This window comes from Scyliorhinus canicula, chromosome 6 (assembly GCF_902713615.1).
Source record: "Scyliorhinus canicula chromosome 6, sScyCan1.1, whole genome shotgun sequence".
NCBI classification, from domain to species: Eukaryota; Metazoa; Chordata; class Chondrichthyes; order Carcharhiniformes; family Scyliorhinidae; genus Scyliorhinus; species Scyliorhinus canicula.
Window position 1 is genome coordinate 86097390 of NC_052151.1, and position 27194 is coordinate 86124583.

Consider the following 27194-nt stretch of genomic DNA (forward strand, 5'->3'; position numbering starts at 1 on the left):
CCTTCCTGCTGCCAGTCTTAAAATCAGAATTTTAAAAAATATATATTCTTTTTACTGGCAGTGAGCATTGCTGGCTAGGCCAGCATTTATTTCTCATTCCTAATTGCTCTTGAAAAGGTGGTGCCCTCCTGTCCACCTCAACTATCGACAGTAGTCGTCCATGCTCCTCCTCCGATCCCTAGGCGCCTTGAACGACATAATCTCCCCTCGAACCACCGCCTTCAACGCCTTCCCAGAACGTGGCTGCCAACACCTCCCCATTCTGATTAAGCTCCACTTAATCCCCAATCGCTAGCTTCACCTTTTTGCCAAACCCCTTATCTGCCAAAAGACCCAGATCCAGCCTCTGTTCCGGCCTCTGAACCTGCCCCGAGCTAAGCCTCAGCTCCAGCCAATGTGGCGCATGATCAGAAATCACGATTCCTGCATACTCTTCCCCCACGTCCCCCATCAGCACCACTTGACTCACTACAAAGAAATTAATTCCAAAGTACACCTTGTACACGTGCGAGAAGAAGGAGTGCTCCTTCCCCACCCAGCATCCTAAACTCCACGGATCATCCACATTCGTATGTTCCATAAACTCCTTTGCATTCGTGTCCTTCCCATTGACTTGGTGCCCAACCTGTTCACATTTAGCTCCATCATACAATTAAAATCTCCACTCGTCATCGGTATGTATCCAAGTCCAGGATTTTGTCTCTTTACGAACCCTGCGACATCCCGATTGGGTGCATACATGTTGACTAGCATAACCAGCATCCCCTCAAACACACCACTCACTATCACGTATTCCCACTCCCACCCGGGTCCTGCACTTCCCTGGCCCCCACAATCCCTGTCCTTTTGTTTAACAAAATGGCCAACCCCCGCAACTTCAAATCAAACCCTCGAGTGAAATACTTGAAAGCTGGGACTTTCCAGTGTTAACTTCCGGACCCCCATATCTGCCTCATGCTAGTTGTCCTCCGCTTTACCTGACTACAGAGCAAATCTGAAGTTGTTAACTCGAGTGATATGACTTTCTCCTAGAACAAATTGTCCAGCTAACTTTCTCCTTTTCTGATGAATCATAGTGTCCGAAGCTCTGATTTCAGCTTATCAAATCTGAACCATACGTCCTTGAGCTGTGGTTGCTGCACATCACCTTGGTGTCCACCAGATCCCATGTACTGCAGCTGCAACCCATCACCTTTCCTGCCAAGTAGTTTAACCAACTAAGCTCTAAATTTAATACAGTACTTGTGTCTCCTGGTCCTAATTTAAACTCTCTCCATTCAACTCCATTTTTCCGCCTAGTTAGGTTGAAAATATATTGTAAAACTCACCAATCAATCACTTAATTTATGTCTCTAGACCTCGGCCCTCAGGTCTTGCTGTCTCTTACTCCTTGGACTCACTTGTTTTCAAAATACCTGAATAGTACCACTTCACTTACCAAACTCCTCAGCTAAGCACACCATCAAAGTGAACTCAGTGCCACACTGTGTGTATTTCTTCCCACGTATACAAAAAAACAGCAGGACAAGGCAACTCCTTATAGCACATCATAAAATAATTAATTCAATCTTATTTTTTTTTAAAAGCTTAATATTTTGCATTTCTTGACTGGAGTTTAATTTCCACCTTGTGTTTATTAGGTTGTGGAAAGCAGAGACTATATCCATGTCCCATGTGCAAACTGGTATTTGGAAATTGTCAAATATTGCAAGAACATGTGGAGTTGCATTTAGCTGAGAACAGAGCTGAAGGTAATACACTGTTACTCTTTGCAACGAGGTTAGAATGTGAAAAGCTGTTATTTACTGGTTTAATCAAGCATATTAATTTTATTGTCCAACGTGTCAGCTCTTGACACTCAAAGGCACTTTGAACGTTTGCAAAGTTTCCACACAATTTATTTCTGTTTATTGATTACCTCCAATAGAATTCTTCCATTTCTTGCTTGATTCTGAATTGATCCCTATTTAAAGCCTTTGCAGATGTTTATTATGCAAGTGAAACATATTGCATGTTGCTGTAATAGTACTCAGAATACTGTATTATTGCTTTATTTCAAATTTATGGTTTTTAATGTTTTCATTTTATGTATTCTGAGCTTTGTATTAAGGCATGTTCAAGGTCAGAATGGAGCATGTTGTTGTGTTTTAAATCTTGCAAGTTTTATCACTTACCCTGTCCAAATCGCCAGGTTGTTGCATACTGCTCATTGAAAGTTGCAACTTGCATATTCCCTGTTTTTCTCTCAATTTTTCCTTAGGATGCCTCTTCCTTCCCTCTAAAATACTGTCCTCTAAAGCCAACCTTATAGAACATAAAACATAGAACATACAGCGCAGAAGGAGGCCATTCGGCCCATCGAGTCTGCACCGACCCACTAAAGCCCTCACTTCCACCCTATCCCCGTACCCAATAACCCCTCCTAACCTTTTTGGTCACTAAGGGCAATTTATCATTGCCAATCCACCTAACCTGCATGTCTTTGGACTGTGGGAGGAAACCGGAGCAGCTGGAGGAAACCCACACAGTCACGGGGAGAACGTGCAGACTCCACGCAGACAGTGACCCAGCGAGGAATCGAACCTGGGACCCTGGCACTGTGAAGCCACAGTGCTATCCACTTTTGCTACCGTGCTGCCCAGCTAGTTTCATTTAGCCCCTGGGTCCAGTAAATCTCCATCCTTGGTGATTTTCCATCTACACTTAAATGCCTTAACCCCATACCTCCTTTTCTTTATAATCTTACTCCTCAAACCTTGTCGTCCACTATCATAATCAGCCCTTTGGTCCTGTCAGCTTTTGTGACCTCTCCACTGTCTAAATCTTAATCACTGAAGATAGTTTATCTTACCTTTCACTCATCCCACTGCCATCACTATCAACTCTTGGAAAAACTCCATCCTTATCTTGCAAGGAACTGTCCTATGGTTCTTTACTCATTGTGACAACTCTGTTGGACCCCCCCCCCCCCCCCCCTCCTCCCTTTTGACGGGGTCTGCCAGCCTGGCCCCAGCAAAATTACAGACTTACCTTTAAATGCAACTCCCATCACTGCACTGCCTTTTCTGGGACTACCTGCTGTCTCAGCAGTGGTCACTGCCAAAATCTATTTGTTTGGCCTGCAGCTCTTGGTAATGGGGCTTCCTCTCAGATGAGGGCAGTGCTTCACCTCCAGATAATTGAAGGCCTGACTGCTGTTAAAAAGCTACGGGGTGAAACGGCCAAGCAAAGGCATACTCGCCACAGACCTGGAAAATGGGGCAGGAATCTCAGCCCAAGCGTAAACTTCAGCTTCAAGTCTCCTGCCTCTTCTGGTCTCCCGAGTACAGCCTACATCAGCCTGAAAAATACAAATTTGAACTCTCCTCATATAGTTACTTATTGTTAAAGCACACCATCAATATGCTTAATTGTAAGATCTTTTATTATCGTTTAGAAACCAATTGCATCTCATTCTCCTCATCAATGATAACCCATAGCTTCTTTTCTTCATAATGAACCATCTCCTCTAATCTTTCCTGTCTTATCCCGTCCTTTCTAAACTCATTTGTTCCAATTATGCCTACTTCACATTCCCTTTACTTGTTGCCAATCAAAACCCTGGCACTGAACTATCTTCACCAGCCACCATGTTTGATCTTGTTCATAGCTCCCTATTCTCAGGCATCACCCCTCCCATTCAGAACTGCCATCATCACATTTGCGGCACAGTCGTTAGCACTGCTGCCTCACAGTTCCAGGGACCGGTTTTGATTCCAGCCTGGAATTGTCTGTGTGGAGTTTGCACTCTCTCTTCGTGTCTGCGTGGGTTTAGTGTGGGTTTCCTCCGGGTGCTCCGGTTTCCTCCCACAGTCCAAAGATGTGCAGGTTAGGTGGATTGGCCATGCTAAATGGCCCCTTAATGTCCAAAAGGTTAAGTGGGGTTACTAGGTTTTGGGGATAGGGTGAAGGCGTGGGCTTAAGTAGGGTGCTCTTTCCAAGGGCTGGTGCAGACTCGATGGGCCGAATGGCCTCCTTCTGCATTATAAATTCTATGATTCTATGAAGCTCATCTTCATTCCATTCATCTCACCCATATTTTAATATCCTGTTACTCATAATAAGATATTGGAATGTGACATTGCTTTGAGGCTCTATGCCAAAAGCTCCTGTTCAAATTTTTTTAGTCCAGCTTCTGCCCAGTTGAAAACATCAAGACCACCAGCCTGGGGAAAATTATAAATGGTTTCTTTTGTGATCTTGACCACAGTGCATAATTCTTCTCCTTTCATCTTGTCCTCCTGTAGCACTATGATATAAGAAACCATTGTCTCAACTAGTTTGGCCAGTTCCTTGGAACTATCCTTGTGTAGTTCCAATCCTGCCTATCTGAATACAGCCAGTGCACATGCAGCAATAACCTCTCCTCCTGTCCCAGCACCGGTACCACCAGAGTTCCTCATGGATTTAATTTTACCTTTATTCCCCTTTTACTTCCTCATCTATATGCTGCTCCTAGTGACATGTGCAGTTTCCATGTGGATGCTGGTGAAATTCAGTTCTGCACTGCCTCCATCCCGCCCCTTGGCCCCCCACAGCTGCCTCTGTGACCTCTGTCAGACCTGACATCAATATGTGAATTAGTCTATATTTCTTTCAACTAATCATTAAGAAACCTTATAACATAACCTCTACTCCCTTATCGGTGTCTTTGTCCTCTTCCCCACTTATTCATTCAAGCAGGTTCAAATATTGTCCGGCTGAGTTTACTGCTTACTCATCTTCGACACCTATATTTACCTCACTCGCACTACGACAAGGCCAAAGGCCCATCACGTCTGAGCATTTTTCCAGTTGGAAAACTGCCTGGTGTTCGAAATCTCAGTAGCCATAACTGATTTGATTGTTCTGTTCAGTTCCTGTTGAAATAATTGTCAAATTTTAGGTTTTTGTTTTACAAATTCTTTCTGGTAGGATGGATTGAGCTCCTTGTTTTGTAAGAAGCAGAGTGTTCAAAGATGCAGTTTATTTAAATATAAATTTTCAATGATAGTATAAGAAGGCAGGGAAAAGCATTCTGAATGAGATAATATGATCTTTGTGGACTATAAACAATGTTATAAAACAGCTGCTTCTGATTTATGGGAACAATTAATGGAGTACCTCAGTTTATATAAACTTGATTATTTGAAAGCAGGTTATTTTTAATATATATTCTTTCATGGGATGTAAGCATTGCTGTAAAGCTAGTACATAAATTTATTAAACATTTGGCGCTACTTAAGTATTTTTAGATATATATTTAATATTTCTATTGTGACTGTGTTTCTTCATTGAATTGTCTCCAGAATGTGTCCTGGCTGATCGTCAATTTGCCCAAAGGCTTCAGGAAGAGGAAGAAAAGAAAAGAAAAGGTTTTGAAGCCAAAAGAGAACATGACGAATTTCAAAAACTTCAGGTATTTGCAGAAAAATTTACAAAGAACAAAATAGCACAGGAACAGGCCCTTCGGCCCTCCAAGCCTGTACCAGTCATGATACTAACCTTGGCCAAAACCCTCAGCATATCCTTCTACCGTTTCCCTCTATACCCATCCTATCCATGTGTTTGTCAAGATGACTTTTGAACACCGCTAATGTATCTGTTTCCACAACCTCCCCTGGCAATGCGTTCCAGGCACTCACCACCCTCTGTGCAACAAAAAAAAAACTTGCCTCGCACATCTCCTCTAAGCTTTGCCCACAGACCTTAAACCTGTGCCCCCTGGTGACTGACCCCTCCAACCTGGGAAAGAGTACCTGCCCATCCACTCTATCCATGCCCCTCATAATCTTGTAGACCTCTATCAGGTCACCCCTCAATCTCAGTCATTCTAATGAAAACAGTCTGAGTCTATTCAGCCTCTCCGCATAGCTAACACCCTCCAGACCAGGCAACATCCTGGTAAATCTCCTCTGCACCTTCTCCAAAGCCTCCACTTCGCTCTGGTATTGCGGTGGCCAGAATTGTGCGCAATATTCCAAGCGCGGCCTTACCAAGGTCCAATACAACTGCAGCATGACTTACCAGCTTTTATACTCGATGCCCTGTCCAATGAAGGCAAGCATTCTGTATGCTTTCTTGACTACCCTGTCCACTTGTGTTGCCACTTTCAAAGATCTGTGGACCTGCACGCCCAGATCTCTCTGACTTTCTATATTCCCAAGAGTTTTGCCATTTTCGGCATATTTCCCCTCTATGTTAGACCTACCAAAATGCATTACCTGACATTTGTCTGGATTAAACACCATTTGCCATTTCTCGGCCCGAGTCTCCAACCTATCTTATAAATGCTTCACAGCTCCAGGGTCCCAGGTTCGGTTCCCGGCTGGGTCACTGTCTGTGCGGAGTCTGCACGTCCTCCCCGTTTGTGCGTGGGTTTCCTCCGGGTGCTCCGGTTTCCTCCCACAGTCCAAAGATGTGCGGGTTAGGTGGATTGGCCATGCTAAATTGCCCATAGTGTCCTTAAAAGTAAGGTTAAGGGGGGGGTTTGTTGGGTTACGGGTGTAGGGTGGATTCGTGGGGTTGAGTAGGGTGATCATTGCTCGGCACAACATCGAGGGCCGAAGGGCCTGTTCTGTGCTGTACTGTTCTATGTCTATGTATCTATGTCCTGCTGTATACTCCGACAATCCTGGGCTTCACTTTAGCACAAGTGGATAGCACTGTGGCTTCACAGAGCCAGGGCCTCAAGTTCGATTCCCTGCTGAGTCACTGTCTGTGTGGAGTCTGCACGTTCTCCCCGTGTCTGTGTGGGTTTCCTCCGGGTGCTCTGGTTTCCTCCCACAGTTCAAAGACGTGCAGGTTAGGTAGATTGGCCATGATAAATTGACCTTAGTGACCAAAAAGGCTAGAAGGGGTTATTTGGTTACGGGGATAGGGTGGAAGTGAGGGCTTAAGTGGGTCAGTGTAGACTTGATGGGCCGAATGGCCTCCTTCTGCACTGTTGTGTTCTATCTTCAACATTTTCTGCCACTCCACCAACCTTGGTGTCACCCGCGAACTTACTAATCAGACCAGTTACATTTTCCGCCAAAACGTTTATGTATACTACAAACAACAGAGGCACCAGCACAGATCTTTGTGGAACACCACTAGTCACGACATTCCATTCAGAAAAATACCCTTCTACTGCTACCCTTTGCCTTCTGTGACCAAGCCAGTTCTGTATCTATCTTACCACTTCACCTCTGATCCTGTGTGACTTCACCTTTTGTACTAGCCTACCATGAGGCACTTTGTCAAATGCTTTACTGAAGTCCATGTAAACAACATCCAATGCCCTCCCATCATCAATTATCTTTGTCACCTCCTCAAAAAACTCGATCAAGTCAGTGAGGCACGACCTCCCCTTCACAAAACCATGCTGTCTATCGCTAATGAGTCCATTTCTTTCCAAATGCGTATAAATCCTGTCCCTGCGAATCTTCTCGATAATTTACCTACTACCGACATGAGGCTCGCCGGCTTAAAGTTTCCAGGATTATCCTTGCTATCTTTCTTAAACAGCGGTACCACATTACCTAATCTCCAGTCCTCTGGGATCTCACCTAGCCAATGAGGATACAAAGATGTCAGTCAAGGCCTCAGCAATTTCCTCCCTTGCTTCCCTCAGTATTCTGGGATAAATCCCACCCGGCCCAGGAGACTTGTCTACCTTAATATATTTTAAAGGACCCAATACCTTCTCCTTTTTGATGTCAACATGACCCAGACTGTCCACACAACCTACCAAAGAATCATCTTCCACAAAGTCCTTTTCGTTGGTGAACACTGATGCAAAGTACTTATTTAGTACCTCGCCCATTTCCTCTGGCTCAATAAATAGATTCCCCCCATTGTCTTTAAGTGATCCAATCTTTTACCTGGCCACCCTCTTGCTATTTACACATAAATAAAAAAACTTTGGGATTCACCTTAACCCTATTTGTCAAGGACTTTTCATGATCCTTCCTAGCACTCCTGATTTCCCGCTTAACTACCTTCCTACTTTCTTTATAGTCCTCAAGAGTTTCGACTGTCCCCACCCTTCTAGACTGTACAAAGGTCTCCTTTTTCTTTTTGATGAGGTTCACAATGTCCCTCGTTATCCAAGGCTCCCTAAACTTCCCATACATATCATTAGTTTTCTCAGGAACGTGACTTTCCTGAATCCTAATCAACTGTCTCTTCAAAGACTCCCACATGTCCGATGTTGATTTACCCTCCAACAGCCGCACCCAATCCAAATTCTTCAATTCCTGTCTAATGTTATCTTGCTTGTCACAGTTCAACTAGTTGCCACTATCTGAAAATCTTCGGCTATGTCAGTCTAGTATTGTTGCTCTTCTTTGTACCTTTTCTCGAGCCACTCTGTCTATGCTACAAATTTCAGATCTGCCTTAGATACGCTTATATTTAGTGATGCTGATCTATTTTGTGAACAGCCTAAACATCTTACATTCAGGGCGGTCCTTGCTGTCCATTAGCTCGTGTAATAGCACAACCTGAGCTAAATCGCTGGCTTTGAAAACAGACCAAGGCAGGCCAGCAGCATGGTTCAATTCCCCTAACAGCCTCCCCGAACAGGCACCGGAATGTGGCGACTAGGGGCTTTTCACAGTAACTTCATTTAAAGCTTACTTGTGACAATAAGCGATTTTCAATTCATTTCAATATGATGATCTGATATTCCATCATTAATATGTTCCCTTGCATGCACTTAACTGATCTTAAAGTAGAAAGCAGTTTAATAAGATGAAGCTTGATGGAGGTCGTTTATTTAACATCTGGCAAGTAAATGTAAAGAGTAAAGGGGCAGGACGGTGGCCTTGCTGCCTCACGACTCTGAGGTCCCAGGTTCGATCCCAGCTCTGGGTCATTGTCCTTGTGGAGTTTGCATATTCTCCCTGTGTCTGTGTGGGTTTCACCCCCACAACCCAAAGATGTGCAGGCTAGGTGGATTGGCCACGCTAAATTGCCCTTAATTGGAAAAATGAATTGGGTACACTAAATTTATTTTTAAAAATGTAAAGAGTAATAATTAGAACCAAATGTCATCTCTTAATTAACTTCACATGAATTTCATTAACCAAAATCCACCACAAGGGGCTTTTCACAGTAACTTCATTGAAACCTACTTGTGACAATAAGTGATTATTGTTACTATTCCTTTGAGCAGACTCATATAACCTTTTCTCGGCGGTTTGCTGATTTTAACCCATTCTAAGTTCAAGATGAGTGACTTTCCCTCAGTAAGTCAGGCTCTCTTTCCAGACATAACTGAATTAATTACTTCACGTCTGTCTCCCTTCCTTCCCCTGTTAGCAGAGAATGTAAGAATTGTCAGGATGATAAAAGGTAAGTAAGTATGGGTAAGGAGAGAGAAGGCAAAGAGTAGGTTGAGAGCAATAGGAGATTTGTATTCATTTAGTGCCTTTCATGACCGTTGGACATTCCAAAGCACTTCAGGACCAAAAATGTACTTTAAAAGTAAAATGTACTTTTAAAGTATAGTCACTGATGCAGCCAATTTTTGCTGAGCAACATCCCACAAACAGCAATGAGAAAATGATTAGATAACTTGTTTTAGGTATCGGTTGAAGGATAATTAATGAAGACACAGGGAGGACCCCCCTGCTCTTCTTTGATTAATGTTATGTGATCTTTTGTGCCACCTTAGAAAGTAGATAGGTTAACGTTCCCAAGTCCCATCTGAACGTCGGTGTCATTGATGGTGCAACAATCCCTCAGTATTATACTGAGTTGTAAGCTACGTTATATGCTCAGGTCTCTGGAATGGAACCTAAACCCATAATTCAAACAAAAACAGAAAACTTTAAAGAATCTCAGCAGGTTTGACAGCATCCGTGGCGAGAGAAGGGAGCTAACGTTTCGAGTCTGGATGACTCTTTGTCGAGAAACGGTAGCTCCCATCTCTCTCCACACTGTCAGATCTGCTGTGATTGTCCAGTATTTTCTGTTTGTGTTTCAGATTACAGCATCCACATTAATTTGTTTTCAGCTTGAACCCATGGCTATATGACTCGGGCAGGAGTACTACACACAGAATGAATGCTATGAGTGGGAAAGAGCTGAGTTAGAAGCCAGGACAAACATAAAGGAAGATTATGGGAGCAGGCCAAAAGATAGTTAGAGATCTGGGGAGGCAGGGAGTGAACCGAAGATCGGCACAGAATTCGAGTAGAGTTGAAGCCTAGAGAAGTGGCTTAACTGCTGCAACTAGAATGTGACAATCTGTTCCAATCTTCATCGCATTAAACAGGTGGACTGGAAACCATTTAAAGATTGGTGAAGTGCATGTGAGAGCACATGTAGAAGACGGGACATCAGATCACAAAGGGACCCTATTGTTACATCCACAGATTATGCTTTTATGTTGGACAGTATGGGCACTTGGGGTGCGAGTTTCCAGACCAAGCCACCCTACAGCCCTGCGGTGTGTTTTCCAGGCCACCAAAGGCATCTTATCCTGTCATTGTTGATGGCGTTTCATGTGGCTCGCCCGTATTGCCATTGGGGAACCCGCTATGGGTTGGCGGGACCAGAAGATCCCGTTGGCAGAAATGGCTTGAAAATCCCACCCTTGGAAAGTTTACCAAATAGATCTGTGTCACTGTGTTCAAGAGAATATCTAAGACAGACCTGTAATTGCGAACATGGACATTGTAGCTCTCAAGATGTATCAACCTGAACAGAGATTGGAGGGTTTTGAAAGGGGGGTAGATGGGAAGAGTAGAGGATAAGGGGCAAAGGTGGAAGAAACAAAATAAAAACATAAGGAAATGGAAAAGAGAAGATGGGAAACAGTAGAACAAGGGAAATGGGCAAAGCAAAAGAAAGAGGGAAAGAAAGAAGTGGTGATATGACAAAGAGGCAGAAGGGAAAGAGAGAGTTCAGGAAGATGGAGGGGAATAAAGAAGAGAAAATGAAAAAATTAAATCTACTCTGCAAATAGCAAAGGAACAAAAAAAATCATATTGTTCTGGTTTGCAAACTTAGTTTTTTCAATTCAAACATTTTTGATAGCACCTTAAAGCTGTTAAAAGTAGAATGGTGTTGAAAAATGCCTGGTGACAGCCCACAGCAGCTTCTCTTCAGCACAGGTTTGGTTGCTAAAGACATTGAGACATTATCATGCAGAGTGCAAATGAATTTTGAAAAGGGGTTCTGAAAAAGCTCTATTTTCATAAGCAAGGGGCCTTTTTCAGGTGTATATCCCAGAGATCTGCAGCAGCCTTTACCAATGAGGTGGACAGGACATTTTAGTGTAGAAGGTGCATGCTCACGCTGTTGCCATATTGGATGCCCATTTTGTGCCTGTATAACAGGCACGATGGTAATACATTTCTAGGTCATGATGTTTCATCTCTAAATTGAGTTTAACATCAGAATACTAACTGTTTACAAAGCAATATCTGCTTTTGAGGTAATATTTTGGCCATACTATTGGTTATGATGGGAGTAAGAATGAAAGGTTATTCAGTTGAGCATAAATACCCATTAAATGTTACTTTAGTTTCTAATTTACTCGATCATTGGGTACTGAGCACACATTAGAAGAGCAGCCTGTTGAACATGTACAGCAACTGAAGAGAAAGGAGTGGGGAAAAGTTGACTTGTTCTCATTAGACTTGATCTTTGCTTGATTATTTTTCTATACTATCTCTCCATAACATCACTCGGTAATTCCCTGTAAGTGTTCCACTGCTGGTGACATTTTCCGTACCACGCTTTGTTTCAAAAAGCATATTCTCAATCCATGTAAGCAACTCTATAGAGACCTTATGTAGTGTAGAATGTCTTTAGTACAATGTATATTCCTTCTGTCAATTTGCTGAATATAACACATTCTGTTTTCCTTGCCACACAGTTATAAAGCAGCAAATTCTCTGAGCCACTGTAAACAACGTTGTGGGAGATTGGCTAGTGCAAATATGCAGTGATAATAATTATTTATCACACCACTGAATTATTTAAACAAAGCTGATTCCATAAATGTATACTGATGGCTAATGTTCATGCAACCCTATCCACTGTTTTTGGTCAATCCTGTATCAAACTGGAATGTTAAAGTTATTTATGTTGCTTTTCTTCTCCCTATAGCAGCAATATGGATTAGATAATTGTGGAGGATACAAACAACAGATAATGAATAATATGGAGAGGGCTGTGGCACGGGGTCAGTTGAATCCTGCAGAATACCATCGCAGAAAAGCAGAAGTATTGGAGACATTAGCAGTTGGTGAAGATGATGGCAGAACTAGAACTTCAGGTATGATTGATTTTTCATTTCCATTGTCCATTATTCTCTGGGAACTCTGATCTGACCAGCTATTGGCTCATTACAAAGCCTGATTTTGACTGTAAATTGGAGGTTAATAGCATATTCATAGCTTGGTCCTTTTTTTTTGTTTGTGTAAACGGGAGTAGGCGATAAAAAGCCCAGATAGCAAGGATGAGTTCAAGTCCGGACACTCCAGGGCCGAACCATTGTTTGAGGGGCTGGATTGAGCTCGGGGAGAGAAAAGAAACCTGTTCAAACAGTGAGGGCAGATGTATTTGGAAAGCTACCAGACGACGTCATGTGAAGCTGCCACAGAGACCAGCTTTTAAAAAGCGGTCTGAAGAAGCAACTCTAACAGGAATATATTCTGTAAATCTAAGTATCATTATTGCCTGCCAATCTAAGTGGAGATGAGAGCTGTATGTCAATTTTACGTGGTGTTTAATAAGAAATCATGGCTGCGATTCTCCCTTCTGGGGACTTAGTCCCCATGCCAGCGGGAAAACCAGCGCCAACTACTCCGGCGTCAACAGCCCCCCCAAGGTGAGGAATTCCCACTTGTCTCGGGGGCTAGGTGGATACCGGAGGGGTTGGCGCCGCACCAGCCGGCGCCAAAGGGCCGGCGTCAGTTCACGCATGCGCGGAACCGCCGGCGTGATTCTGCACATCCGCAGACCGGCCGCCGCATTTGGGTGCATGGGGGGGGGGGGGGGTTCTCTTCTCCGTGCCGGCATAACGGAGCCCTACAGGGGCCCGGCGCGGAAGCAAGAAGTGCCCCCAAGGAACAAGCCCGCCCGCAGATCGGTAGGCCCAGTTCGTGGGCCAGGCCACCGTGGGGGCACTCCCAGGGTTGGATTCCCCCGCGGCGCGCCCCCCCCCCCCCCCCCCCCCCCCCCCCCCCCCCCGAGGACCGGCCACATATACTCATCTGTCAGGTCACGCCGTGTGGAATCTGACTAACCCATGCCGGCGGGACTGGCCAAAAATTGACGGCCGCTCGTCCCATCAGGGCCCGGAGAATCACTGGGGGGGGCTGCCAACAGCCCGCGACCGGTGTGGCGGGAATCCCGCCCCCCCCCGCCCGAAAAACCACGGCGGAGAATACAGCAGCCGGTGTTGGGTGGGATTCCCGCCTCCCCCCAGGGATTCTCCGATCCGGCGGGGGGGGGTTAGAGTATCCCGCCCATGTGTTCGGGTTAAAAGATACATGTAAGCTATGTCATAGTTTGAAGTTTAAAATTGTTTTTCTTTTAATAAAGTTTTGCTTTCAAAGATAATCAGTCCCTTTTTATGCAATCACTCCTGGAATAATTGATCTTTCCACACTGTTTGAAAATCAAAACATCTTTGCAGTTCTGGTCTAGTATCTTAGCCACTGTTGGGATCTGACCAGGCATCTGTAACTGGTCCCAATACCCACTCTTGGGGGACACCAATACAAACCTTCAATTGAACTGGATGTTCTTAAATACTAATCAGAATCTTGCTTTGTGACAGATACTTGAGGCTCCACAACAAAGCAGATTAGTTTCTAATGCAGATGCTGTGTTCTAAGAAACTCTGTCTTTATCTTTCTAATCCCCATGATCAAATTTAACTTTCTTTGAAACATTCTTTTTAAAGATTCCAAAATATCAAGACAGAAGTCTGGACTATACAAGGCCACAACAAACTATTAAGACAATGGATCTTGTATATATACGCTATCATAGTATTGTCAACAATTAACTTGAGAACAGAACCAACAATAGCTTCCACTAATAAGAGAAAATACTTTCATTTCTTGACCTTGGCCATCCTAAAGTGCATTACAGTGGAGTTTTTTTTGATGTAGTCTCTGCCATAATGTTGGAAATGCAAATTTGTGCATAGCAAGCTGTTGCAAACAGGAATATAATAATAACTAGATAATTTGTTTGTAGTAATTTGGTTGAAGGCTAAATAATTGGCCTGGAAACTGGGGATAATTCTTACTCTTCTGCTTCCTTCTGAAATGGCAGACAGAACTCGGTTTAACATCTGATCTGAAAGAAGTCACCTCCCAATTATAAGGTTTAAGTTTGTGGGTCACCAATTACCCAAAAAAGGGGTTGAACTCAACAATGATTTTAGAATAGTTTATTAAGAAGCAACAGTTTAAATATTAATTCATAAGGGAAAGCGTACAACCTGTGACAGATTAGGATGAGTTATCAGTGCCAGAAGGCAAATGGATGAACAAAGCCATTTTTTTCATTCGGGGCAGCATTTTCTTATCCTGTTTTCAGCCTTTTATTTTGTCCTTCCTCTCGAGCTAACTGAGCTGCTAGCAAACTGCTACTCCCAGTCTTCCTCCATCTGAAGGAGACTGGCCCTAGCATATGTCACCAGTAATTAGTTTTAACAAAATGACCAAAACATTTATTAAACATGAAAAGTTAGATTATGATACAATACTCCTTTACACCCCCTTAGCTTAACAAATGCACACAGATTTTAGGGTTAACACGGCTTACAAAATACATCTTAAGCTACAATGGCCTCAATAACACGCAGTAAGTCCCTTTAAACACGCAAGTTGGCTGTGGTTAAATACACTTTCCATTCTGAAACAAGTGAATGTCTGTGGATTTCTCTACAAAATCCCCCGAGATGATTGTCACATGGGAGTTCTTTGAGGAAGGGAACAAGGAAGTTAGACAAAGGAGAACAGTGGACGTGATTTATTTAGATTTCCAGAAGGCCTTTGGCAAGGTGCCGCATAGGAGACTGTTAAATAAGAGCCCATGGTGTTAAGGGTAAGATCCTGCATGGATAGAGGATTGTCTGACTGGCAGAAGACAGAGAGTGAGATAAAGGGGTCTTTTTCAGGATGGCAGCCGGTGACTAGTGGTGTGCCTCAGGAGTCTGTGCTGGGACCACAACTTTTCACAATATACATTAATGATCTGGAAGAAGGAACTGAAGGCACTGTTGCTAAGTTTGTAGATTATACAAAGATTTGTAGAGGTACAGGTAGTATTGATGAAGCAAGGGGGCTGCAGAAGGATTTGGACAAGCTAGGAGAGTGGGCAATGAAGTGGCAAATGAAATACAATGTGGAAAAGTGTGAGGTTATGCACTTTGGACGGAGGAATTTAGGCGTAGACTATTTTCTAAGTGGGGAGAGGCTTAGGATATCAGAAGCTCAGAGGGACTTGGGAGTCCTTTTTCATGATTCTCTTAAGGTTAATATGCAGGTTCAGTCGACAGTTAAGAAGGCAAATGCAATGTTCGCATTCAAGTCAAGAGGGCTAGAATACAAGACCAGAGATGTACTTCTGAGGCTGTATAAGGCTCTGGTCAGACCCCATTTGGAGTATTGTGAGCAGTTTTGGGCCCCATATCTAAGGAAGGATGTGCTGGGCCTTGGAAAGGGTCTAGAGGAGGTTCACAATGATCCCTGGAATGAAGAATTGTCGCATGAGGAACGGTTGAGGACTCTGGGTCTGTACTCATTGGAGCTTAGACGGATGAGGGGGGATCTTATTGAAACTTACAGGATACTGCAAGACCTGGATAGAGTCAACGTGGACAGGATGTTTCCACTTTTAGGAAAATCAAGAACCAAAGGACACTATCTCAGACTGAAAGGACGATCCTTTGAAACAGAGATGATGAGGAAATTCTTCAGCCAGAGGGTGGTGAATCTGTGGAACCCTTTGTCTTTAAGACACTCAGTGATTTGGCTTCCACAGCCTTCTGCAGCAGAGATAGATAGGTTCTTGATTAATAAGGGGATCAGGGGTTCTAGGGAGAAGGCAGGAGAATAGGGATGAGAAAATATCAGCCATGATTGAATGGCGGAGCAGACTCGATGGGCACAGTGGCCTAATTCCACTCCTATGGTCTTATGGAGTTTCCAAACCCCACTCCCAAAATATATATCTTAAGATTAATAAGAATGAGGCTTTAGATGTTTTAGCTGGCCTAAAGATGCATATATCCCAGGCCCTGATGAGACATATACCAGGCTGCTATGGGAGGCAAGGGAGGAGATTGCTGGGGCAATGACGGAGATATTTAAATCTTAGTTGGCCACAGGTGAAGTGTCAGATGACTGGAGGATAGCTAATGTGTTACCTTTATTCAAGAAGGGCAGCAGGGATGAGCTAGGTAATTACAGGTCAGTGGTAGGGAAATTATTGGAAAATGTTCTCAGGAAAAGGATTAATCAACACTTGGAAAGGCAGGGATTGATCAAGGATAGTCCGCACAGATTTGTTGGTAGGAGATCCTGTCAAACTAATTTAATTGAGTTTTTTGAAAAGGTAACTAAATATATTGATGAGGGTAGCACAAATGATATGGTTTACATGGACTTACCAGTAAGGCCTTTGACAACTTCCCACATGGAGGGCTGGTCCAAAAGGTTAGAGTCCATGGGATTCACGGCACGATGGCAAATTGAATCCAAAATTAGCTTGTTAATAATAGGCATAGAGTGATGGTAGAGGGTTGGTTTTGTGATTGGAAGCCTGTGACCAGCTTTGTATCACAGGGATCGGTGCAGGGACCGTTGCTGTTTGTTATATACATTGACGTGGATGTGAATGTAGAAGGTACAATTAGTAAGTTTGCAGATGATACAAATTGGTGGCATTGTTTATAGTGAGAAGGACAGTCTTAGGCTGTGGACTGATATTGATCAGCTGGTAAATTGGGCAGAGCAATGACAGATGGAATTTAATCCTGGTAAGTGTGAGGTGATGCATTTTCAGAGGTCCAATAAGGGTAGGATATACACAAATGGTAGATTTTAGGGAGTATTGGTGTAAAGGGAACTTGGTGCACCAGTCCATGGGTCATTGAAGGTGGCAGTACAGGTAGATAGGATGATGAAGAAGGTATATGGGATGCTTGCGTTCATTAGTTGGGGCATAGATTATATGAGCAGGGAGGTCTTAGAACAGGGGTGGGCAAACTTTTCAGTGCAAGGGCCACATTCAGAAATTCACAATTTTAAAGGACCGCATAGTATATTAAGTAAAATAATTAATATTTTAAATAGCCAAAATAAAAGGTCTTTAAAGAAAAAAAAGCACATTTATTTGAAAAACAAAGTAACTCAGTAAGTAACAGAACAATGTCAATGAGAATGATGCATCTGACTGCAGTCATTTACCAGTTTGTTGAAATCAGGTGTCAAGTTGCTTGTGCTGATCCTTAACACTGACAGAAGCACAGCCTGGCCGAGTCAACGATAAAAACGCGTGTAGTGGGGTGGATGAGTGGGGCTGCCTTATTGGTCGGTTTAGTTGGGTGTGCGACCAATAGGAGTCCAGGTTACAAACAATAAGCCTTATTATTGTTTGTAACCTGGACTCCTATTGGTCGCACACCCAACTAAACCGACCAATGAGACAGCCCCACTCATCCACCCCACTACGCGCGTTTTTATGCGGCCCGCCAATGAGGTGCCCGGAATCATAACCGGCATTTTTGAAAAGCCGCCGGGGAAAAGCCGCTGATGTAATTGCGCTTATTCAATAAGTGCATTTACTTCAGCGGCTTTTCCCCGGCGGCTTTTCAAAAATGCCGGTTATGATTCCGGGCACCTCATTGGCGGGCCGCATAAAAACCTTTGTCGGGCCGTAGTTTGCCCACCCCTGTCTTAGAACAACTTAATAAAACATCAGTTCGGCCACAGATGGAATATTGTGTGCAGTTCTGGTCGCCACACCATCAGAAGAACGTGGTTGCATTTGAGGGGTTGCAGAGGAGATTCATCAGGATGTTGCATGGGATGGAAAGTTTCAGCGATGAGGAGAGACTGGATAGGCTGGGTTTGTTTTCCTTGAAGCAGAGGAAGCTGAGGGGAGATCTGTTAAAGGTAAACAAAATTATAAGAGGCATAGATAGGCTGGATCGTAAGAATATTTTCCCCATAGCAAAGGTGTCTAAGACCAGCGAGCATAGGTTTAAGGTAAGTAAGTAGTTTAGAGGGCACCTGAGGAAACATTCTTTAACCCAGAGGATGGTGGAAATATGGAAAGCGCTACCTGAGAGGGTGGTGGAGGCAGGTACTCTTGCGACATTTAAGAATCAATTAAATGAGAAGTTAAATCGCCACGGTAGAGTAGGCTATGGACCAAGTGCTGGCAAATGGGATCAGTATAGATCGTTATTTGATGATCGGCATAGATTTGGTGGGCCGGAGGGCCTGTTTCGGTGCTTTGTGACTCTGCTCACACAACCTTTTCAGGAAGTGAGTTCCAAAGATTCACAATTCTGAGTGAATTTTACCTAATCTCCATTTTAAATGGGCGACTGCTTGGCCAGAACTTTCCAGCCGTTCTCGCTGGCGGGGTCGTCCTGTCCTGCTGATTGTGGACTCATGCTGTGGGTTTCATGACGTCGAGGGGTGCATTCAACAGGAAACCCCGTTGACTATGTTGGAACCAGAAGATCCTGCCACCGGCCAATAGCGGGCCACCTCAACCCGCCAGTCAAACCTGCCTACTATTTTTAAACAGTTACCACTAATTCTAGATTCTCTAACAAAAGGAAAAATCCTCTCTATATCCACCCTGTCAAGGCCCCTCAGGAACTTATTTGTTTCAATCAGGTCGTCTCTTACTCTTCCAAACTCCAATGGGTACAAGCCTAGCCTGTTTAACCTTTCCTCATAAGAGAACGCGCTTATTTCAGGTATTGGTCTGTAAACCTTCTCTGACCTGCGTCCAATGCATTTTCAGATTTCTTTAAATAAGATGACCAATACTGTGCACAGTGCTTCAAATGTAGCCTCACTAGTGTCCTGTACAACTGAAGCATGACCTCCCTACTTTTGCATTCGATTCCCCTCGCAATAAAACTATATTAGTATATTAGCATTTGTAATACTTGCTGTACCTTCACACTAGCCTTTGTGATCCATGCACTAGGACTTCCAGATCCTTCTGCATCTCAGTGCTCTGCCGTCTCACCATTTAGATAATATCCTTATCTATTTTTATTATTCGACAGTTTCAGATTTTTCCACATCATATTTCATTTACCAGATGTTTGCCCATTCACTTAACCTATCTCAATCTTTTTTTTAGCCTCCTTACGTCTTCTACACAACTTACTTTCCTGCCTATCTTTGTGTCATCAGCAAATTTGGCAACAATCTCTTCATAGAACAAAGAACAATACAGCACAGGAACAGGCCCTTCGGTCCTCCAAGCCTCCGACGATCATGTGTCCTATCTAGACCAACTGCCTGTATCCTTCTATACCCCATCTGTTCATGTGCCTACCCAGATAAGTCTTCAAGGTCGCTAACATATCTGCCTCAACCACCTCACTTGGCAGTGCATTCCAGGCCACTATCACTCATCCAAGTCATTTATATATATATATATATATATCTATATATTGTAAACTGTTGGGATCCCAGCCCTGATCCTTGTGGCACACCACTCGTTAAATATTGCGAACCATTTATGCCTACTCTCTGCTTCCTGTTAGCCAATATGTTACCCCCTATAACATGACCTTTTATTTTCCACAATAATCTTTGATGTGGTACTATATCAAATGCCTGCTGGAAATATACTCACTTATTGAATTGTGTTCCTGTTTTATAGGTCTAATAAGGGCGTTAAATGAGTATTATCAGCGAAATGGTGCAGAAATAAGGCATGTGTATCTGTGTGCAGAAGCAGATCACTATCATGCCTCTCTAGGAGACAAAGGCTGGGGATGTGGATACCGAAACTTTCAAATGCTTCTTTCCTCACTTATGAAAATGGAAGAATACAAGTGTGATTTACATGGTACAGATATTACAGAAAAATATTACTGTTGGAGGGATGTTGGGAGCAGGCTCTAAGAAACACTATTACTAAGCAAGCACGCGCAGTATTTATTTGTAACTTGGTGATCCTAGATAACCGAGGTCTTCTGCCTCTGAGTTAGAAGCTCTGCATTCGAATTCCACCCAGGACGTGACAGCCAAAGAACATGCATTCATAATTCAGCCAAACAGGCATATCAACCTGCAAATCATTCCAACATACCAATGGCAGGCAGTAAGAGTAGGAGAGATTCAAGAATGACAGATCCTCTATCTAAAACTGTCGCCTATTTTCTAAGGATCTGTATCCCTCTGCTCCCTGCCCATTCATGTATCTGTCTAGATACATCTTAAATGACGCTATCGTGCCCGCCTCTACCACCTCCGCCGGCAATGCGTTCCAGGCACCCACCACCCTCTGCGTAACGAACGTTCCACGCATATCTCCCTTAAACCTTTCCCCTTTCACCTTGAACTCGTGACCCCTAGTAATTTAGTCCCCCACTCTGGGGGGAAAAAGCTTTTTGCTATCCACCTTCTCATGATTTTGTAGACCTCCATGAAGTCCCCCCCCCCCTCAACCTCCGTCTTTCTAATAAAAATAATCCTAATCTACTCAACCTGTCTTCATAGCTAGCGCCCTCCATACTAGGCAACATCCTGGTGAACCTCCTCTGCACCTTCTCCAAAACATCCACATTCTTTTGGTAATGTGGCGACCAGAACTGTACGTAGTATTCCAAATATGGCCGAACCAAAGTCTTATACAACTGTAACATGACATGCCAACTCTTGTACTCAATACCCCTTCCAATGAAGGAAAGCATGCCGTTTGCCTTCTTGACCACTCTATCGACCTGTGCAGCCACCTTCAGGGTACAATGGACCTGAACACCCAGATCTCTGTTCATCAATTTTCCCCAGGACTTTTTCATTTACCGTATAGTTCGCTCTTGAATTGGATCTTCCAAAATGCATCACCTCTCATTTGCCCGGATTGAACTCCATCTGCCATTTCTCCGCCCAACTCTCCAATCTATCAATATTCTGCTGTATTCTCTGACAGTCCCCTTCACTATCTGCTACTCCACCAATCTTAGTGTCATCTGCAAACTTGTTAATCAGACCACCTATACCTTCCTCCAGATCATTTATGTATATCACAAACAACAGTTGTCCCAGCACGGATCCCTGTGGAACACCACTGGTCACAGTTCTCCATTTTGAGAAACTCCCTTCCACTTCTACTCTCTGTCTCTTGTTGCCCAGCCAGTTCTTTATCCATCTAGCTAGTACACCCTGGACCCCATGAGACTTCACTTTCTCCATCAGCCTACCATGGGGAACCTTATCAAATGCCTTACTGAAGTCCATGTATATGACATCTACAGCACTTCCCTCATCAATCAACCTTGTCACTTCCTCAAAGAATTCTACTAAGTTGGTAAGACATGACCTTCCCTGCACAAAACCATGTTGCCTATCAATGATAAGCTCATTTGCTTCCAAATGGGAATAGATCCTATCCCTCAGTATCTTCTCCAGCAGCTTCCCTACCACTGACATCAGGCTCACCGGTCTATAATTACCTGGATTATCCCTGCTATCCTTTTTAAACAAGGGGACAACATTAATAATTCTCCAGTCCTCCGGTACCTCACCCGTGTTCAAGGATGCTGTAAAGATATCTGTTAAGGCCCCAGCTATTTCCTCTCTCACTTCCCTCAGTAACCTGGGATAGATCCCATCCGGACCTGGGGACTTGTCCACCTTAATGCCTTTTAGAATACCCAACACATCCTCCCTCCTTATGCCGACTTGACCGAGAGTAATCGAACATCTATCCTTAAACTCAACATTCGTCATGTCCCTCTCCTCGGTTAATACCGATGCAAAGTACTCGTTAAGAATTTCACCCATTTTCTCTGACTCCACGCATAACTTTCCTCCTTTGTCCTTGTTTGGGCCAACCCTTTCTATAGTTACCCTCTTGTTCCTTATGTATGAATAAAAGGATTTGGGATTTTCCTTAACCCTGTTTGCTAAAGATATTTCATGACCCCTTTTAGCCCTCTTGATTCCTTGTTTCAGATTGTTCCTACACTCCCGATGTTCTTCCAAAGCTTTGTCTCTCTTCAGTCGCCTAGACCTTATGTATGCTTTTTTCCTCTCAGCTAGTCTCACAATTTCACGTGTCATCCATGGTTCCCTAATCTTGCCATTTCTATCCCTCATTTTCACAGGGACATGTCTGTCCTGCACTCTAATCAGCTCTCTTTTTAAAAGCCTCCCACATATCAAATGTAGATTTACCTTCAAACAGCTGCTCCCAATCCACATTCCCCAGCTCCTGCCAAATTTTGATATAGTTGGCCTTCCCCCAATTTAGCACTCTTCCTTTAGGACCACTCTCGTCTTTGTCCATGAGTATTCTAAAACTTACGGAATTGTGATCGCTATTCCCACAGTAATTCCCGACTGAAACTTCACTTCCTGGGAAGCCTTTGATGGAAAGAAAGTTGGAGCCTCTACCGTCACTATCCATAGCTCTAGACTGCAACATGCAGAGAATGATGCGTGTTTGCACAGGAATTTGGACTCCGTGTGAACTGCAACACACCACCACCAATTCTAGATCATAGTTATACTTGCCTTACATCTTCCTTGTTGACCTCATGTCAGTTTGCGGTCATTTTTTTTTTATTCCAGGAGACAATTGCATTATTTCAAAATGCTAAATAGTAGAGAACTGAAATCTGTATTTCACAGAGACTTGTCTCAGCCTGTAACATTATTTATATCATACATTCCACCATTGTCCTTGTTTAGATTCTGGAAGCAAATAGCCACTTAGATTCATTAGAAAAACTGAGAGTCCAAAACCTGTTTCAACATTTTAACCATGTCAGATCCAATGTTCCAGTAAAATATATAATTTCTTGTGTAAATCTGAACATTTTCTTTGCAAAGCATTATTAAACAGTGATGTTAGCACTTAAAGCTATTTGGTTAGAAAAACCTTAAAATCTTTTTTTTTGTAAAATATTTTTATTCTCCATTTTCACATTTTCTCCAGAATTTACACCCCACCCACAAGCAGTAAATGGTAACAAATACAAAGTTAATTCCCTTATCAACAACAACGATCCCATCCTCCCACCACCCCAAGCATCGACCCACCTGACAATATAAACATTAAATAGGACAAACCCTCCCACGGTGGGACAAACAAAGGAGAAATAAAAGAGAAAGGAATTAGGAGTCGCCTATGGTTACCATTAACCTTAGAGTCTCTCCCACCCACCCTCTCCCTAACATTTAATCCCATTCAATCCCTGAAAGAGTACCGTAGATGACACCCATGCATTGCAAGCACCCCGGCTCCTCCCCTCCACTTCCTCTTCCAAAACTCCTCCACCCCCAACCTCCGTTCCTTCGCCTCCCCATCTTTCCACCCCGGCTAGACTCATCGGGACCTATTCTGCCAGGCTCCGATGGCCGCAGCGCCCCCCCCCCCCCCCCCCCCCCCCCCCCCCCCCCCCACCTCACTCCCGTTCACTGGCTGGCTTAAACCGGCCGGGTCTCTTTCCCCCTTGCCCGGCGTTTACGCCGGTGTGGGTGGACACTCTGCCGCGGGATTAGAGAATCCCGTCCACTGTATTTGCATATTTGAACAAATGTTCTTTTTCCATTTGGATGGAGAGATGTAAACATTTTTCATTTGTTCTTTTAGGCCTTGTAATCCCCTGCATTCCAAAAATCCAGGCTATGATTGAGGAAGCATGGAAGGATGGTTTTGATCCTCAAGGTGCTGCATATTTTAAAAATAAACTGCAAGGCACTCGAGCTTGGATTGGAGCAACAGAAATCTATTCTTTATTGACTTTTCTGAGAATAAAGTTAGTATATGAGTTAAAAATACTCTGAATTGATAAAAATGAACCTCCTAATCTACTGGTTATAACTCTAGCTTTTAACTTGGTTGCAAGAGTTAACCTGATTCCGAAATTCAATTGTAATGATTAAGAGACTAAAATTAGTACTTGTAAAATGACAACACTATTAAAATACTGTTAAATCCCCAACTGAATTAATGTACCTATCCATTTTCCCAATGGATATCATTGAGGTATTTGTACAACAGGTAAAGAAATTAAGGATTTCAGCTGACTATTTCAACTGTCCCGTAAAAAGCATTTATATTTTGCAGTAAATAGTCGTGTTTTAACGAGAATGTTCAGTCTCTTGTTCCACAAAGACAGGAATAAAACTGATGTTTTTCTCCCTCTGTACCTTTATTCCACCGATACCCGAGTGGCCATATGCTGCCATTTGAAAGAATGGTGAAGAGAATATGCAGCTGACGGTATTTCCAATTAAGCATATGAAATCAACACTGTTACTAATGAGTTCGGATTAGATGAAATTTTGTGATCAAGTAGATGAATGTTGGTGTTGGAAAATTTAATTTTTAATATTCAGATGCAATTTCCACATCAAAGATTTTTAGTAATTCGCGTACACCCATGGATCAAATGTAAAGTTTCTTTTCTGTCTGACATTGTGTTTCAATCTTGCACATACTGTACTGCTGCAGAGTGTTTTTTTATTTATCCTCATCCAACCTGATACGCTGAATAATATTGGCAGTTACACAGATTTGGATCTGTGCTCACTAAACCTGTATAAACTCATCAGAGCCAACAAAGTCCAAATCCCAGAAGCAACGTGCTTGTATCCTTATTTACCTCCAGAAAAGTCACTAATAATGTGTTTTTACAGCTCAAACACTTTGGAATTATCTTACTTTTAAAGTACAGAAAAACATGGAAATACTTGTTCTAATACTAAAAACCTTATAAAGGGTCCTACAACATTAAGTATTTTCATATGGTGATGTGATAAAGACACCATCCAGCACAAAGCAGCGCCAGATTGATTGGTACCCCTTCCACAAACATTCAATCCCTTCACTATTGACAAACAGGCTGCCGTGTGTACCATCCACAAGATGCATTACAGGAACTCACCAAGGCTCCTTTGGTAGCACTTCCAAACCCATGACTGCTATATCTAGAAGGGCAAGGACCTGGCAATACCACCACCCTAGAGATTCCTCCATGTCACTCAACATCCTGACTTGGAAATATATCGCTGTTCCTTCACTATTGCTGGGTCAAAATCGCAGAACACCCTTCCAACAAGACTGTGGGTGTACCTACGCCTCAGGGGCTGCAACGGTTCATGAAGGCAACTCAGCACCATCTCTGGGACAACTAGGATTGGACAATACACTCTGGCTTAGCCAGCGACGCCCACATTCTGTAAAAAAAAAAAATTACATTTAAGAAATCCATTGACTTGATCATTGCATCCATGATCTTGCTGTATTAATGCCAATGCTGTACTTATTCCTGCCTGAAAATTATTTGGGTTGCTTTACATATGAACAAAGAGCAGGATTAGGCCATTCGGCCCCATAAGCCTGCTCCACCATTTAATAAGAAATGAAATGAAAGTCGCTTATTGCCACGAGTAGGCTTCAAATGACGTTACTGTGAAAAGCCCCTAGGGCCATATTCTGGCGCCTGTTCGGGGAGGCTGGTACGGGAATTGAACCGTGCTGCTGGCATGCGTTGGTCTGCTTTCAAAGCAAGTGATTTAGCCCTGTGCTAAACCAGTCCCTGATCTGATAGTAACCTCAAATAGAAAACATAGAGGAATACATCTTGCTGCTGATAATTGTAATTATCAAACATTTTTCACCTAAACTATCGTAAAATCAATTGAAACTAATCCTTCTGTGTATTTCAGGTGTCAAATCGTTGATTTTCACCATCCGACTGGACCATCAGACACACATCCTCGGTTGTTTGAGTGGCTAAGACAATTCTATTCTTCAGGCAAGGATGCAGGGCCACGGTTACAACCCAGGGTTGTATGGACAAACAAGCCACCAATCTATCTACAGCATCACGGTAAAAAATACAAATGTGATTTCTAGTGTTTCCAACTTCTTTTCACTGATTCTCAGCTGATCTAAAATGATATGATTATGTATTTAATATTGACCACAGTGGTGTGTACTTGAAGTGCAGGGAGAAGCAAGGAAAGTACAGTTTTTTGTTACATTCATATGAGTCTATGTTGTAGGATGATGAGGTTGTTGCTCCTTCTACCCCGGAGAAATTTGACGAAGAGCTCAATATTTTAAAACTTTAGTCCATTGCTGAAGGACTTTTATTTAGAGTTGGTTTATCAGAAACCTATTTTGAAATAAAATAATTTATATATTTTTGAAACTTCAGGTCACAGCCGAACTGTTATAGGCATAGAAGAAAGGAACAATGGAACACTTTGCCTTTTGGTTTTTGATCCTGGCAACCATGAAATGCAGAAACTTTTGCGCCGTGATATGACTGGTGTCAGTCTGAAAATGATTCGTAGATTTATTGGAAGTATGAAACATAAACAGTATCAGATAGTGGCAGTAAATGGGCTCCTAACAATGGAAGAGAAAAATGTAAGTGGACTTTTACCCCTCAATAAACTAACACAAATGGATTATCTAGATCTTATTAGTTTGCTGAGTGAAAAGCATTATATAATCACAAGGCTTTCTTTACTGGATTAAAAGTTTGAAATTCATCTCGAGCTTTAGAAGGAAGTTAAAGTTATGAATAATCTGTTTAGAACTGAAAAAAATTGTTTCTAAGGGAGGTGCAATCAGCAGCAATGGAATGAAGTTTCTGTCAAAAACCCATGATTACCATCAACTTCTCCAATTATAACTTGCTGGAACTGCCTTGGGTATCTTCTTGCAGCAACTTTGACCTCCACATGCTTGAACTATTACCCTTTGATTTTTCTGACATGCTCCCTTCTCTGCTTTAAAAATGTTTTCTCAAAACCATTTTCTTGAACTGCCCTGCTGGAATCCTATCCCTTAATTTCAAATATATGGTTGAAGAGAAAGCAGCACAACAGATAAACCTGGGGAAGTGCTCTATTTTATTAGTTGTGTGCATAATCATTCTAACGATGGAAGTTATAATCAAAACCTAGTCAAAAGTATAATCTTGCTTTCAA

At 42.9% G+C, this 27194-nt stretch overlaps 1 protein-coding gene across 4 annotated transcripts in view; it reads left to right on the plus strand.

The window, feature by feature from the left end:
- The window catches only part of LOC119967288 (zinc finger containing ubiquitin peptidase 1), a 37145-nt gene that overhangs the window by 9199 nt on the left and 752 nt on the right, over window positions 1-27194 (plus strand). For all 4 annotated transcript variants that reach the window (XM_038799619.1, XM_038799620.1, XM_038799618.1 and 1 more), the window contains 7 exons: window positions 1641-1751; window positions 5328-5437; window positions 12124-12292; window positions 19897-20085; window positions 23839-24004; window positions 25920-26083; window positions 26414-26628. In XM_038799619.1, the coding sequence (XP_038655547.1) occupies window positions 1641-1751; window positions 5328-5437; window positions 12124-12292; window positions 19897-20085; window positions 23839-24004; window positions 25920-26083; window positions 26414-26628 (1124 nt within the window). The remainder of the gene's footprint in view (window positions 1-1640; window positions 1752-5327; window positions 5438-12123; window positions 12293-19896; window positions 20086-23838; window positions 24005-25919; window positions 26084-26413; window positions 26629-27194) is intronic.